Below are 15,660 nucleotides of genomic sequence, written 5' to 3'. Positions count from 1 at the left end.
TTCTGTTCCTTTGGACATGCATACATGTCCAAAAGAACATTGCATTGTAATTCGGAATAACACAGGCACTGCAATATCCTACGCCTGTAGTTTATTGATACATTTGCATCGTCAGTGTATCGTGTCCAGATTCTCGTAAGTGTCGAAGAAGCTGTTGCCTCGGGTCCAGGTTGTGCAGCAAGAGCCACCCAGATTTCATACAATAGCGACTCATGCACAGTACAGAAGTTACCAGCTCGTGCGCTGTATACCTAAAAACTAGCGTTGTGTTTGTGTACGTAAATCTAAGGAAGCGAGCAGAAGTGAAGCACTCGGAAATGGTGCAGGAGTTCTCTACTTACACGGTGCTATTGAATAGTGGTATAAAAGTAGTCGGAATGGGCAGAGGCAGCGCGCAGGTACGCACCCGCTGCTCGCAGGGCGGCGACTAGGGGCGTGCCGCGCACGGCCCCCAGCAGCCGCTACGAGGCGTTGGCCGACGCGCTCGACTCGCTCGCCGAGCCGGACTCGCTGTCCGAGTCGTCGCGCCGGCGGCTGCGCGTGCGCCGGCGCGCCTCGGCGGGCGTCTGCGGCGGCGGCGCCTGCGGCTGCGGCAGCGCCAGCGGCGGGAACACGTTCTGCTGGAACAGGCCCGACACGTTGCCCGCCGGCCGGTAGTGCGCCACCACCAGCACCTTGCCAGAGCGCGACCGCGCCTTGCCCAGCCCCACGTGCGTCGTCGACGCCCACACCAGCTGCGTGAAGTGCCCTGCAACACGTCAATAAATACACCGATAGCAATTAAAATTTTAACACTGGTGGTGGTGGTGGTTAGTGTTTAACGTCCCGTCGACAACGAGGTCATTAGAGACGGAGCGCAAGCTCGGGCTAGGGAAGGATTGGGAAGGAAATCGGCCGTGCCCTTTCAAAGGAACCATCTCGGCATTCGCCTGAAACGATTTAGGGAAATCACGGAAAACCTAAATCAGAATGGCCGGAGACGGGATTGAACCGTCGTCCTCCCGAATGCGAGTCCAGTGTGCTAACCACTGCGCCACCTTGCTCGGTTTAAACACTGGGAAGGATAGCACATATACTATCTGATCAAACGTGTCGGGACACCAATATACACTGAAGAGCCAAAGAAACTCGTACAGGCATGCATATTTAAAACAGAGATATGTGAACAGGCAGTATACGGCGTTGCGTTCGGCAACGCCTATATAAGACAACAAGTGCCTGGCGCAGTTGTTAGATCGGTTACTTCTGCTACAATGGCAGGTAATAAAGATTTAAGAAAGTTTGAACGCGGTGTTACAGTCGGCGCACGAGCGATGGGATACAGCATTTCCGAGGCCGCGATTAAGTGGGGATTTTCCCGTACTACCACTCACGAGTATACTGTGACTATCAGAAATTAGGTAAAACATCAAATCTCCGACATCGCTGCGGCCGGAAAAAGATCCTGCAAGAACGGGACCAACGACAACTGAAGAGAATCGTTCAACGTGACAGAAATGCAACCCTTCCGCAAACTGCTCCAGATTTCAATGCTGCGTCATCAACAAGTGTCAGCGTGCGAACCCTTCAACGAAACGTCATCGATATGGGCTTTCGATGCCGAAGGCCCACTCCTATACCCTAGATGACTGCACGACGCAAAGCTTTATGCCTCGCCTGGGCCCGACATCTACATTGGACTGTTGATGACTGGAAACATGTTGCCTGGGCGGACGAGTCTCATTTCAAATTGTATCAAAAAAAAAAAAATGGTTCAAATGGCTCTGAGCACTATGGAACTTAACTTCTGAGGTCATCAGTCCCCTAGAACTTAGAACTACTTAAACCTAACTAACCTAAGGACATCACACACATCCATGCCCGAGGCAGGATTCGAACCTGCGACCGTAGCGGTCGCGCGGTTCCAGACTGTAGCGCCTAGAACCGCTCGGCCACTTCGGCCGGCTCAAATTGTATCGAGCGGATGAATGTGTACGGGTATGGAGACAACCTCTTGAATCCATGGACCCTCCATGTCAGCAGGGAACTGTTCAAGCTGGTGGAGGGTCTATAATGGTGTGGGGAGTATACAGTTGCAGTGATGACTCTGACAGATGACACGCACTTAAGCATCCTGTCTGATCACCTGCATCCATTCATTTCAATCATGCATTCCGACGGACTTGTGCAATTCCAGCAGGACAATGCGACGCCCAACATGTCCACAATTGCTACAGAGTGGCTCCAGGAACAATCTTCTGAGTTTAAACACTTCCACTGGTTACCAAGTTCCCCAGACATGAACATTATGGGTTGCATCGCAACATGCTATTCAGAAGAGACCTCCACCCGCTCGTGCTATTACGGATTTGTGGACAGACCTGCAGGATTAATGAAGTCAATTCCCTCCAGCACTACTTCAGACATTAGTCGAGTCCATGGCCGGCCGGTGTGGCCGAGCTGTTCTAGGCGCTACAGTCTGGAACCACGCGAACGCTACGGCCGCAGGTTCGATTCCTGCCTCGGCCATGGATGTGTGTGATGTCCTTAGGTTAGTTAGGTTTAAAATAGTTCTAAGTTATAGGGTACTGATGACCTCAGAAGTTAAGTCCCATAGTGCTCAGAACCATTTGAACTATTTTCGAGACCATGTCACGTCGTGTTGCGGCACTTCTGCTCGTTGGGACCCTATACGATATATGTGTGTGATTTCCTAAGGGACCAAACTGCTGAGGTCATCGACCCGTAGACTTACACACTACTTAAATTAACTTATGCTAAGAACAACAGACACACCCATGCCCTAGGGAGGACTCGAACCTCCGGCGGGAGGGGTCGTGCAATCCGTGAATGGTGTCTCGCACCACGCGGCCACTCCGCGCGGCGTACCAGTTTCATTGGACCTTCAGTGCATAACACAGAGTTAACCACTAGATGTCAGTGGAAAGCAGTAACAGCAGAACACGAGATGTGCGAGAGAAGTAATGAGACTGACAACATTGCGAACGATCTAGCAGCGCTATGTTGTCCGACTTGTGCAGACTGGTATATTCATCCCTTCCAGACGCCGGGTTTCAGCTCTGTACAGCCATCACGTGACTTTTGAGAGCGCCACAAGTGAAGTTATGTTTTTGTTGTCTGTTACGAATGTAGAACAGCGGAATTTAGAGCAATGTTATGCCATCAGATTTTGTGTTAAACTTGGGAATCCGCAAGAGTGACCTTTGAAGAGTTGATACAGGCCTACGGGGAACATCCCTATCAAGAGTAAAATTTTTCCGCTGGCACAAATCATTTTTGGATGGCAGAGAATAAGTTGAAGACGAACTCGCTCAGAGAGATCTTAAGTTCAGAAACCGACGAGAATGTCAAACGTGTGCTTGCTCTTGTGAGATCAGTCCGACGTTAAACAATAATGATGGTGCGTTACCTGTCAAACTTAAACACTTTCAGCGTACGTCAAATTTTGACCGAAAATTTGCACATGCGAACGGATTGTGCCAAAATGGTGCCGAAAAACCTCACAAATGAGCAGAAGGAAAATCGAAAAAATGTGTGCATTGGTCTTCTTGAGAGGACTGCCAATGACCACGAATGGTTCAGTCGTGTGGTTACAGGAGATGAATCCCACATTTCTTAGTGCGGTACTGAGACAAAGCGGCAGAGTGGGGAGTGGCGCACTGAGACATTTCCTAGCTCGAAAAAAGCTCGAATGAGCAAATCAAAGATCAAAACAAATCTGATTTAGTTTTTTGATAATAGGGGTGTCGTGCATAAGAAAAATTGTTTATCCAAGACAAACTGTGAACCAAGTGTTTTACGAAGATGTACGTCATTACAACGCACCATGTCACACACCCACTTCAGTCATGGAATTTTTGACCTCAAAAGGCATTCCTCTTGTTCCACATCCTCCTACTCACCTGATCTGAGTCCTTGTGACGTTTATCTTTACCCGAAATTGGAAAATGTCTTAATTTGGAAATTTGTGGTAAGATCTTATGGGACCAAACTGCTGAGATCATCGGTCCCCAAGCTTACACACTACTTAATCTAACTTACACTAACTTACGCGAAGGACAACACACATACCCATGCCCGAGGGAGGACTCGAACCTCCGACACAGGGAGCCGCGCGAATCGTGGAAAGGCACCCAGACCGTGCAGTTACCCCGAGCGGCGAAGAAGTCTTAAATGGACGTTACTTTGGGACTCTGGAGAACATTCAAAAGAACGTTCAAAAATGGCTCTGAGCACTATGGGACTTAACAGCTGTGGTCATCAGTCCCCTAGAACTTAGAACTACTTAAACCTAACCAACCTAAGGACATCACACACATCCATGCCCGAGGCAGGATTCGAACCTGCGACCGTAGCAGTCGCGCTCAAAAGAACGTGATCGACGTGTTAAAGGTCTTACCAGCTGGAGCCTTTCAGCGTTGCTACCAACACTGGGAAGGGGACATCATTTTCGTTTAAAAAAAACCGTGGTGGATAAACAAATCAATCTCATTAATTTTCTCACACACCGTAGATCGGTCAGGAGAGCTCTTTGACTTCGAATATGGAATAATAATTGGATGTCAGCTGAGTAACAAATGCATCAGGGACATTTCAACCCCTCTAAAGCTGCCCACGTCTACACTGCTGGTGATGTGACTGTGAAGTCGAAATGCGGAGGATCCATCGAAGCTAAACTAAGACCAGGCAAACCTCATGCATTGAGGGACAAGGACCATCGAACATTGCACAGGGTGGTTGTAAAAAATCGTATGAAATCAGCAGAAGGAATCACACGTGAATTCCGAAGTGTTACCAGCAGTCTAGATGGCACACTGATTGTGAATATCGAGTTAAAAGTAATAGGGTACAATGATCGAGTAGTTCTCCATAAGCCAAACATAGTCAACGCTAAGCGACAGCACTGGACGGTGGATGACTGGAAACGATTGATTTGGAGTAATTAATCACGTCTGCAAATACTTGGAGAACGTTACCTGTCGTCATGTGTGGCGCCAACAGTGAAGTACGGACGTGTTACAGTATAGGTCTTCGCCCCCCCCCCCCCCCCCCCCCCCGTAGCTGAGTGGCCACAGCGCGATAGAATGTTAAAATGTCAATCTTAAAGGCCCGGGTTCGATTCCCGGCTGGGTCGGAGATTTTCTCCGCCCAGGGACTGCGTGTTGTGTAGTCCTAATCATCATCATCATCATTTTATCCCCATCGACGCGCAAGTCGCCGAAGTGGCGTCAAATCGAAAGACTTGCACCCGGCGAACGGTCTACCTGACGGGAGGCCCTGGTCACACGACATTCACATTCATTCAGTACAGTTTGTTTTTCGTGGTTGGGACATGGTCCGTCACGGACTGCGCGGCCCCTCCCGCCGGAGGTTCGAGTCCTGCCTCGGGCATGGATGTCTGTGTTGTTCTTAGCATAAGTTAGTTTAAGTAGTGTGTAAGTCTAAGGACCGATGACCTAAGCAGTTTGGTCCCTTAGGAATTCACACACATTTGAACATTACTCCGCTTAAGAAAAAACTAATTGCATAAGGATATGAACTCATGCTACAGCATTGTGTTTTGCGTAGAGTAGAGAAACGGTTTGGAGACGATGATTGTATCAGCATGACATGCAGCCTCTGAGGCATCTGCGAGACAATGTTTTGTGGTCCATAAAACTCCTAAAATGGACTAGCCTGCCCAGATTTCCAACCTGCATCAAGTGGAACACCTTTGGGATGAGTTAAAACGTCGACTTTGCTCCAGATCCCAGCGTCCAACATCACTACCTTTTCTGATTTCGGCTCTTGACGAAGAATGGACTGTCAGTACTGCACAGACATACAGATACCTCCTTGAAAGTGTGCATAGCAACGTTCAAGCCGTCATAAAGACGAAGGTTGGACAAATCCTTTATTATTGTCTGCTAATAGGTATCCATCCAACGGCCTTGTCGCAGTAGTAACATCGGTTCCTGTCAATCGCCGAAGTTAAGAGCTGTCGGGCTGGGCTAGCAGTTGGATGGGTGACCATCCGGTCTGCCGAGCGCTGTTGGCAAGCGGCGTGCACTCAGCCCTTGTGAGGCAAAATGAGGAGCTACTTGATTGAGAAGTAGCATCTGTGGTCTCGGAAACTGACATACGGCCGGGAGAGCGATGTGCTGACCACATGCCCCTCGATATCCGTATCCAGTGACGCCTATAAGCTGAGAATGACATAGCGGCCGGTCAGTACCGGTGGACCTTCGTGGCCTGTTGGGAGGAGTTTAGTTTAGTTTTAATAGGCGTCCAGATACTTATGATTAGATAAGTCCACAGTGCAACCACACTGCTTTGGACTAATTGGTGCGTATCCCAGTCCAAGTTATTGAAAGACCGAATTATATAAATGTTTTATAAAGTAGTTACCTGAAGCTACAATTAGGAATGAAGTATGCAGTATATGTACTGGTTAAAGAAAAACTAGATCAACTGTAGTATTATGTAACGTACTGTTCAGTACATTTAATTTAAAAATAACGAAGATAATCGTTTCCAAACAATGAAAAATAGGATTAAACAAATTACAATAGATATGCAAATGTTACATTAAACATGTCTGACGTACAGTGTGTTTGACTATTATTGGTATAAACGAAAGGAACGAATAGAGGACAATTAAACAAGCAGATAATCCTAATAAAAGAAATGACACAGTTAAAAGACTTTACCGCCGTCATACAGATATGATTTTATGCCCTTAGACTGAAGCGGTGAGTGACAATTTTCACTCGCCGCTTCAGTCTATATACCGTGTCGTTATAATTAAACTTTCCCTATTTAATACGTTATAACACGGAAACTAATTACCATACGAATAACAACCTTGGTAGCAGTAATGTCCAGAGTATGGGGTGCATGATTTCCATGCGTCACAGCGCCACCGTCTAGTTCCAACTATGGCCACCAGGTCCCGTGATAGGTCATCGTGATTCATGGTCTCACACATCTGACCAGTCGCAGTGCACTTGTTGCCTTGTCAACACGAGGTTGGACAACAGGAGCAGGACATTATTGGTGAAGCCCTATTATCAAAACAACAGTAATGCTGCAGCTGCACTTCGAGAATATCACCAGCTGAAAGGATTATGGAAGGGTCCTCTTTCTCCACCTGCTGTGAGGAGCATGATGTAGTTCGAATCAACTGGAAAACTAGGCGTCGCTCCGGGAAGAGGCAGACGATCGGTTGCGCCACAGGTGGTTGATGAACCCGCTGTTGCTATGGCAGGCAACGCTGCGCACAATTCTCGATCGTCACACAGTGCAGGTGTTGTGTCACGACAGTTGAGCATCCTGTGGTCTACTGTACGGAAGGTGCTTCGAAACATTCTCAAATGGTATCCGTACAAGATGCATATCGTACAGTAGCTTGCACTGCAGGACGCACAACGACGTATTGACTTCCCTCTCCACTTTCTCGCAAGGACTGAAGTTGACGAGGGACCATCCTATGGACAGACGAAGCTCATTTTTCTTTGACGGGTGAGGTGAACACACAGAATTGCCGACTGTAGGGATCTTCGCCTCCAGTCACTGTGCATGAAGTTCCTCTGTGTGGTGAACGTGTCACCGTATGGTGTGGCTTAACGGCTACGTTCATTATTGGCCCATTCTTTTTTGGTCAGGTTGGTGCTCAAGGACCAAAGACGTGCAGTGTGGCAGGCCAGCGTTACTGCGATATGCTTCTCTGGCATGTCATACCAGCCCTACATGAGAGAGACGCGTTGAAATCAACAGTTGTCATGCAGGATGAGGCCCCACCGCACATCGATCGTTAAGTTCCCTGCTTCTCCGAAACACATTTGCAAACGATCGAATTATCAGCCGATCGATTCCAAATGCTTGGCCGGTGCGATCACCTGATCTCACTCCCTGTGATTTCTGGTTGTGGGGCACCTGAAGGACGGGGTTTACCAGGGGAACATTCACACATGTGCTGATCTTAAGCACAGGTAGCCAGCATACCTACGGACATGCTTCGTTCTGCTGTGCAGAATGCAATCCTGCACTTTCAGACTCTTAAGGAGACTGATGAGCGCCATATTGGGCCGCTTTTGTAGCAGTAATTGTATATGTAATGGTATGATGCACCGTAGCTTCACGTTGAGAGTGTTTCAATTGAACTGATTCTACATTATTTATCTTTCCCATGTCCTTGATATTAACGCTATCAAGTTTGGTACTCTTACTGTAATTAGTTTCCGTGTTACAACGTGTCAAATAGGGAAAGTTTAACTATAACCACCTGGTACATAAAATCCTAATAAACATAGGTCCGCAAAAAAATGGTTTTCCCCAATAAGACTTATCACGACTGAGTGCATGAACACCTTATAACAGAGATCCAGAGTATCCAAACTGCAGCTAGGACAAACACAACACAAAAAGTGTACCACACGCCCACGATTCATGTGAAGGTAGGCATCAGCACGTCTTCTCACCTCATCGAAGCCCGTACACGTTTAAATGCCCCAGCCGTGATTCGAATGCATTGACAGTCATCGATAAAGCGTTCCCGGAGTTCATCAACACTATCAACAGTGCTGGAAAACACCAAAGCTTTTAAATGTCGTCACGCAAAAGAATCCGACGTGGGAAGGCATAATACTGGCGACACATGATTGAGACATTTGTTGAAACGCGGTTTACCAGTACTTAGGTATACGTAATGACTATGAAATGAAACAAGGGCAGTTTATCGCTTTGTCATTTACGTCTAACTAGCGGTGTTTCGAAATAAACCTAGCCTCAGACATTTACAGTGATGCAACACTGACACGACTGCACTTGTATGTTTGCCGTATCGGGAAAACCATTTGTTTCCAGACCTATGTTTGTTAGGATTATCTGCTTGTATCATTGTCTTCTACTCATCCGTTTCGTTTATACCTATAATAGTGAAATATCCTGTATACACTACTGCACTATATATTGCTGCATGTAGTCAAAAATGAAGGTGCAACGTTTACTGTGGAATGGTACGTACTTCACGATTTATTTACTGCTGTCTTCTCGGGCTACAGTAATATGGTTCACAGCAGTCAAATGAGCAAAACTACCTGATGTTGGTTCCATAACAATATTTTCAACTCCCATATCTGTTTATAATGGCTCAAAGAAGAAACTTACTTTTAGTTGAGACTCTTTTGTACACTGTTCTTTCATTACTTATTGTCGCGTATCTTTTAATGGAATGCAATACTTTTGGCAATCCGGACTGATGTCAATAAAACTGATTAACCTGTCGAAATTTTCCCTTACCTTTAGTAGTTTTAACTTTGCTCTGTTACCCTACATTCTCTTATATCACTGACGTCATTATCTTCTCTGGAAACTTCTCCTGCATGTTCTTTTTTACATCCTCAGTCATCAACTGGTTTCTAGAATCTTCTTTATCTTTATGCAGGGTGGTCTATTGATCGTGACCGGGCCAAATATCTCACGAAATAGGCGTCAAACGAAAAAACTACAAAGAACGAAACTTGTCTAGCTTGAAGGCGGAAACAATATGGCGCTATGGTTGGCCCGCTAGATGGCGCTGCCATAGGTCAAACGGATATCAACTGCATGTTTTTAAATAGGAACCCCCATTTTTATTACACTTTCTTGTAGTACGTAGAGAAATGTTTTAGTGGGACCACTTTTTTCGGATTGTGATAGATGGCGCTGTAATCGTCACAAACATATGGCTCACAATTTTAGACGAACAGTTGGTAACAGGTAGGTTTTATAGATTAAAATACAGAACGTAGGTACGTTTGAACATTTTATTTCGGTTGTTCCAATGTGATACATGTACCTTTATGAACTTATCATTTCTGAGAACGCATGCTCTTACAGCGTGATTACCTGTAAATACCACATTAATGCAATAAATGCTCAAAATGATGTCCGTCAACCTCAATGCATTTGGCAATACGTGTAACGACATTCCTCTGAACAGCGAGTAGTTCGCCTTCCGTAATGTTCGCACATGCATTGACAATGCACTGTCGCATGTTGTCAGGCGCTGTCGGTGGATCACTGATAGCAAATATCCTTCAACTTTCCCCACAGAAAGAAATCCGGGGACGTCAGATCCGGTGAACGTGCGGGCCATGGTATGGTGCTTCGACGACCAATCCACTTGTCATGAAATATGCTATTCAATACCGCTCCAACCGCACGCGAGCTATGTGCCGGACATCCATCATGTTGGAAGTACATCGCCATTCTGTCATGCAGTGAAACATCTTGTAGCAACATCGGTAGATCATTACGTAAGAAAACAGCATACATTGCACCATTTAGATTGCCATCGACAAAATGGGGGCCAATTATCCTTCCTCCCATAATGCCGCACCATACATTAACCCGCCAAGGTCGCTAATATTCCACTTGTCGCAGTCATCGTGGATTTTCCGTTGCCCAATAGTGCATATTATGCCGGTTTACGTTACCGCTGTTGGTGAGTGACGCTTCGTCGCTAAATATAATGCGTGCAAAAAATCTGTCATGGTCCAGTAACTTCTCTTGTGCCCAGTGGCAGAACTGTACACGACGTTCAAAGTCGTCGCCATGCAATTCCTCGTGCATAGAAATGCGGTACGGGTGCAATCGATGTTGATGTAGCATTCTCAACATCGACGTTTTTGAGATTCCCGATTCTCGCGCAGTTTGTATGCTACTGATGTGCGGATTAGCCGCGATAGCAGCTAAAACACCTATTTGGGCATCATCATTTGTTGCAGGTCGTGGTCGACGTTTCACATGTGGCTGAACACTTCCTATTTCCTTAAATAACGTAACTGTCCGACGAACGGTCCGGACACTTGGATGATGTCGTCCAGGATACCGAGCAGCATACATAGCAAGCGCCCGTTGAGCATTTTGATCACAATATCCATACATCAACATGATACCGACCTTTCCCGCAATTGGTAAACGGTCCATTTTAACACGGGTAATGTATCACGGAACAAATACCGCCCGCACTGGCGGAATGTTACGTGATACCACGTACTTATACGTTTGTGCCTATTACAGCGCCAACTATCACAAAGCGAAAAAAATGATCCAACTAAAGCATTCATATTTCTTTAGGTACTACACGAATATTAATAAAAAATGGGGGTTCCTATTTAAAAAGAAAAAAAAGAAACGCAGTTGATATCCGTTTGACCTATGGCAGCGCCATCTAGCGGGCCAACCATAGCGCCATCTGGTTTCCCCTTTCAAGCTAGACGAGTTTCGTTCTTTGTAGTTTTTTCGTTTTATGCTTATTTCGTGAGATATTTGTCCCGGTCACTATCAGTGGACCACCCTATATAGTCAGTAAGACGACATTCCACTTCGCTTTAAAAAACGAATCATAATTATCGCTGATTTCCGAAATACTGAAGCACGAACTAGTTAGGGTTTACTGTAACGAAATTTTGCTTCTTTATGGTACGCAGTATGGTATAAAGTACACTCCTGGAAATGGAAAAAAGAACACATTGACACCGGTGTGTCAGACCCACCATACTTGCTCCGGGCACTGCGAGAGGGCTGTACAAGCAATGATCACACGCACGGCACAGCGGACACACCAGGAACCGCGGTGTTGGCCGTCGAATGGCGCTAGCTGCGCAGCATTTGTGCACCGCCGCCGTCAGTGTCAGCCAATTTGCCGTGGCATACGGAGCTCCATCGCAGTCTTTAACACTGGTAGCATGCCGCGACAGCGTGGACGTGAACCGTATGTGCAGTTGACGGACTTTGAGCGAGGGCGTATACTGGGCACGCGGGAGGCCGGGTGGACGTACCGCCGAATTGCTCAACACGTGGGGCGTGAGGTCTCCACAGTACATCGATGTTGTCGCCAGTGGTCGGCGGAAGGTGCACGTGCCCGTCGACCTGGGACCGGACCGCAGCGACGCACGGATGCACGCCAAGACCGTAGGATCCTACGCAGTGCCGTAGGGGACCGCACCGCCACTTCCCAGCAAATTAGGGACACTGTTGCTCCTGGGGTATCGGCGAGGACCATTCGCAACCGTCTCCATGAAGCTGGGCTACGGTCCCGCACACCGTTAGGCCGTCTTCCGCTCACGCCCCAACATCGTGCAGCCCGCCTCCAGTGGTGTCGCGACAGGCGTGAATGGAGGGACGAATGGAGACGTGTCGTCTTCAGCGATGAGAGTCGCTTCTGCCTTGGTGCCAATGATGGTCGTATGCGTGTTTGGCGCCGTGCAGGTGAGCGCCACAGTCAGGACTGCATACGACCGAGGCACACAGGGCCATCATGGTGTGGGGAGCGATCTCCTACACTGGCCGTACACGACTGGTGATCGTCGAGGGGACACTGAATAGTGCACGGTACATCCAAACCGTTATCGAACCCATCGTTCTACCATTCCTAGACCGGCAAGGGAACTTGCTGTTCCAACAGGACAATGCACGTCCGCATGTATCCCGTGCCACCCAACGTGCTCTAGAAGGTGTAAGTCAACTACCCTGGCCAGCAAGATCTCCGGGTCTGTCCCCCATTGAGCATGTTTGGGACTGGATGAAGCGTCGTCTCACGCGGTCTGCAAGTCCAGCACGAACGCTGGTCCAACTGAGGCGCCAGGTGGAAATGGCATGGCAAGCCGTTCCACAGGACTACATCCAGCATCTCTACGATCGTCTCCGTGGGAGAATAGCAGCCTGCATTGCTGCGAAAGGTGGATATACACTGTACTAGTGCCGACATTGTGCATGCTCTGTTGGCTGTGTCTATGTGCCTGTGGTTCTGTCAGTGTGATCATGTGATGTATCTGACCCCAGGAATGTGTCAATAAAGTTTCCCCTTCCTGGGACAATGAATTCACGGTGTTCTTATTTCAATTTCCAGGAGTGTATATAAGATAAAATTTTTAGCTGATTTTGGGTTATACATGACAGCAACCGTGGATAGAACTTGGCTTGGACGAGAAATGAGAGTACTTTATTCCATGCTGCTTCAACTTCTTGCCAAAGTTCATCAATCGTAATGGCTGGCGATTGGAGTAGCGTGCTAGTCTTTCGGCAACAGATGGTCAGATGTTTTCAGTGAGTGCGATATCTGGACAATCGGCTGGCCAGGGCAACTGCCGAACGCCCTCTGTATATTGGTATGCAGGGACGGGCAACATGTGGTCTTTCATAATCTTGTTCAAAGATAACATCAAGGAGACCTTGAAGTGGGGCACACCAGCCTTTACACGCTAGAAATGTGACGGCTGCTGTCCAAATAGCCGGATATGCGAACCAGAGGCGATAGTGTTGCGTACCCCACGGCATCCTATACCATCGTGCTAGGTGCTTGGCCCGTATGACGAGGACGAATGAAGTCTGGTAACGTTCGTTCTCCTCGATGCCTCCACATACAGATACGTCCATCGTGATTCTGTACGCAGAACTGGGGCTTGTTTGAGAAGAAGACCTGGGTCCAGTGTTGTCGTTGGACGCACTGCTGCCGGCGCACCCTTGTATGCTGCCACGTCAAGAGAATCCGCAACAGTGGTCGCTTTGATGCCAGTCCGTGATGCTCAGAACGTCGTCGCACTATGTGGATATGTGTCATACTACCAAGAAGCTCATTTCCTGACTCTGGGTAAGTGAGGTGGATCCTGCACTGCACAGCGAACAATATGTCTGTCCTCTCAAGCGACAATCGCATGGGGTGGTTCAGATCTTGGTGGTGTTAAGTATGGCCTTACTGAACCGGTCGATTCAATATTCATATGACGGGCATAGGATCTCGACCAACGCGAGCAGCAATACCGTGGAACGATATCACGCAGTCACGTTCCTGCCTTTGTCGAATTTCGACACTAGATCTTATCACACACAACCAATGTTAAAATAAGATTTCTGAATCAGAAACCCTCTGCGTAGTGTTACCTTATATACAGAAGATAAATGGCGCTACTTTTAGAAACTACCTAAATCAGGATGGCCACACAGGGATTCGAACCGCCGCCGTCCTCCCAGGTGCAAGTCCAAAGCCACCTCGTACACCACACCATCACCGTGCATGTCACCTCTGGTAGCGTGAAAGGATTGACTGGTGAGTGGAGTGGTGGTGGTTGTATTCAGTGAAGACTGAATGCCAGTATCCAGTTAATGATCGTGTTCGTGTAGCACTTTTACACGATGTGCGTCATCTTCATAGTACAACTGCCTATGACATAAAGACCAGAGCCATGGTAACATCTTCTGGATGGGAATATGAATTAATACTTTTGTTTGTCTTTCGTGTTCACAGCAGAACGATAGAAGAGGAGTCCTCAAGCCATTAACCTGCCGTTTTAGATAGGAAAGCGATTTGCTGTTTCGTCACGGTAAGGGCGACAGCTCAAGGCCCTAAATGGTGTACGACATTTGCTCCGAGCGGGAAGATATCCAGATCTCTCCGCCATTAAACACCTGGTGACAGGTATAACTGATTAGTTCACAACCATTGTGGAAGTTACATCAAAATATGCAATATGTTTCAGAAATTTTATTGCAGATTACAGTCGATACTACGTGATCGTTAGCATGTAAGAATTCAACCTTATGTTCCCGACAGGGAAGAATGCGAGTGCACTGTGTACTGATGAGACTGTTTCAATGCTCCGTATTATGAAAATCTGCTTTATTTATTTATTTTTATTTATTTATGCATTTATTTTACCTGGCAAGATTAGGGCCTTCAGGCCCTCTCTTACACCTGACCAGGCATACTCAGATTCAACAAATTTCAGTGTCTACAGAAAATTAGGACATATAACATGTTATACAGTATTAATGTTAAAGAAAAAAAATAGAGATTATAAAAGTAGTACAATGATAATTATAACAATCAAAAATAATTATAACAATCAAGAATAATAAAAATAATAATAATGATAATAATAATAATAATAATAATAATGACTATGTATATGAAAGTAAACATATTTTTCTTTTATGAGTGTCAGTCCTATTGCTAGTTGGGAATTTTCTCGTTATATTCTTGCAGCTTGTGAGTTATTCTCATCAAGCAGAGACATAAGACGATGGAATGGGGTGAAAGAGAGATAGAAGAGGTAGATAGGTTAGAGGAAGAGAAATAGAATGGTAAAATTCGAAGCTATGATGGAGAGGAAAAAGAAAAAGATGAGGTGGGGCACAACAGTGGTGGCTATACCGTCCCTAATATGTAAGTCTTAAGTTCCCTCTTGAATGTTGAGTGGTTTTGGATAAGACGCAGATCACAGGGGAGCGCGTTCCATAGTCGTATGGCTGAGATGGAGAATGACACGGAGAAAGATTTTGTGTTATGTAAAGGTATAGCCAAGATGCTAGACGTATCCGATCTGGTATTGCGGTTGTGGAATGATGATAGGTGTTTAATGTGAGAAGATATGTATTGGGGGCACCAGTGGCTAAGAAATCGATGAAGTAAGCACATCGTGTGGAGATCGCGTGCCTTATGTGGGCGTATCCAACCTAGCTGGGAGTATGAAGGACTGATATGATCATACAACCGTATGTTGCATACGTATCTAACACAAGCATTCATCACTAACTCGAGGCATCTCGAATTTTCATTATTTGTGCCATGTTGAACTACATCACAGTAGTACAGATTAGGCAAGACTCGTGTTTAGACTAATTTTTGTTTAACATGGG

The 15,660-nt window shown here is 46.6% G+C and overlaps 1 protein-coding gene across 1 annotated transcript in view; it reads right to left on the bottom strand.

Annotated features, from left to right (window-relative positions):
- Positions 1-461: 461 nt before the first annotated feature.
- LOC124556200 overlaps positions 462-15,660 on the bottom strand; it is a 194,152-nt gene continuing 178,953 nt past the window's right edge. The window contains exons 5-6 of the mRNA XM_047130191.1: positions 586-748; positions 462-534 (exon numbers count right to left, since the gene is read on the bottom strand). Coding sequence (XP_046986147.1) covers positions 462-534; positions 586-748 — 236 coding nt within the window. The remainder of the gene's footprint in view (positions 535-585; positions 749-15,660) is intronic.

The sequence above is a fragment of the Schistocerca americana genome, chromosome X (genome assembly GCF_021461395.2).
Source record: "Schistocerca americana isolate TAMUIC-IGC-003095 chromosome X, iqSchAmer2.1, whole genome shotgun sequence".
Classification (NCBI taxonomy): domain Eukaryota; kingdom Metazoa; phylum Arthropoda; class Insecta; order Orthoptera; family Acrididae; genus Schistocerca; species Schistocerca americana.
The sequence above is the reverse complement of the archived record's forward strand: the minus strand, read 5'-3'. Positions and strand labels throughout refer to the sequence as shown.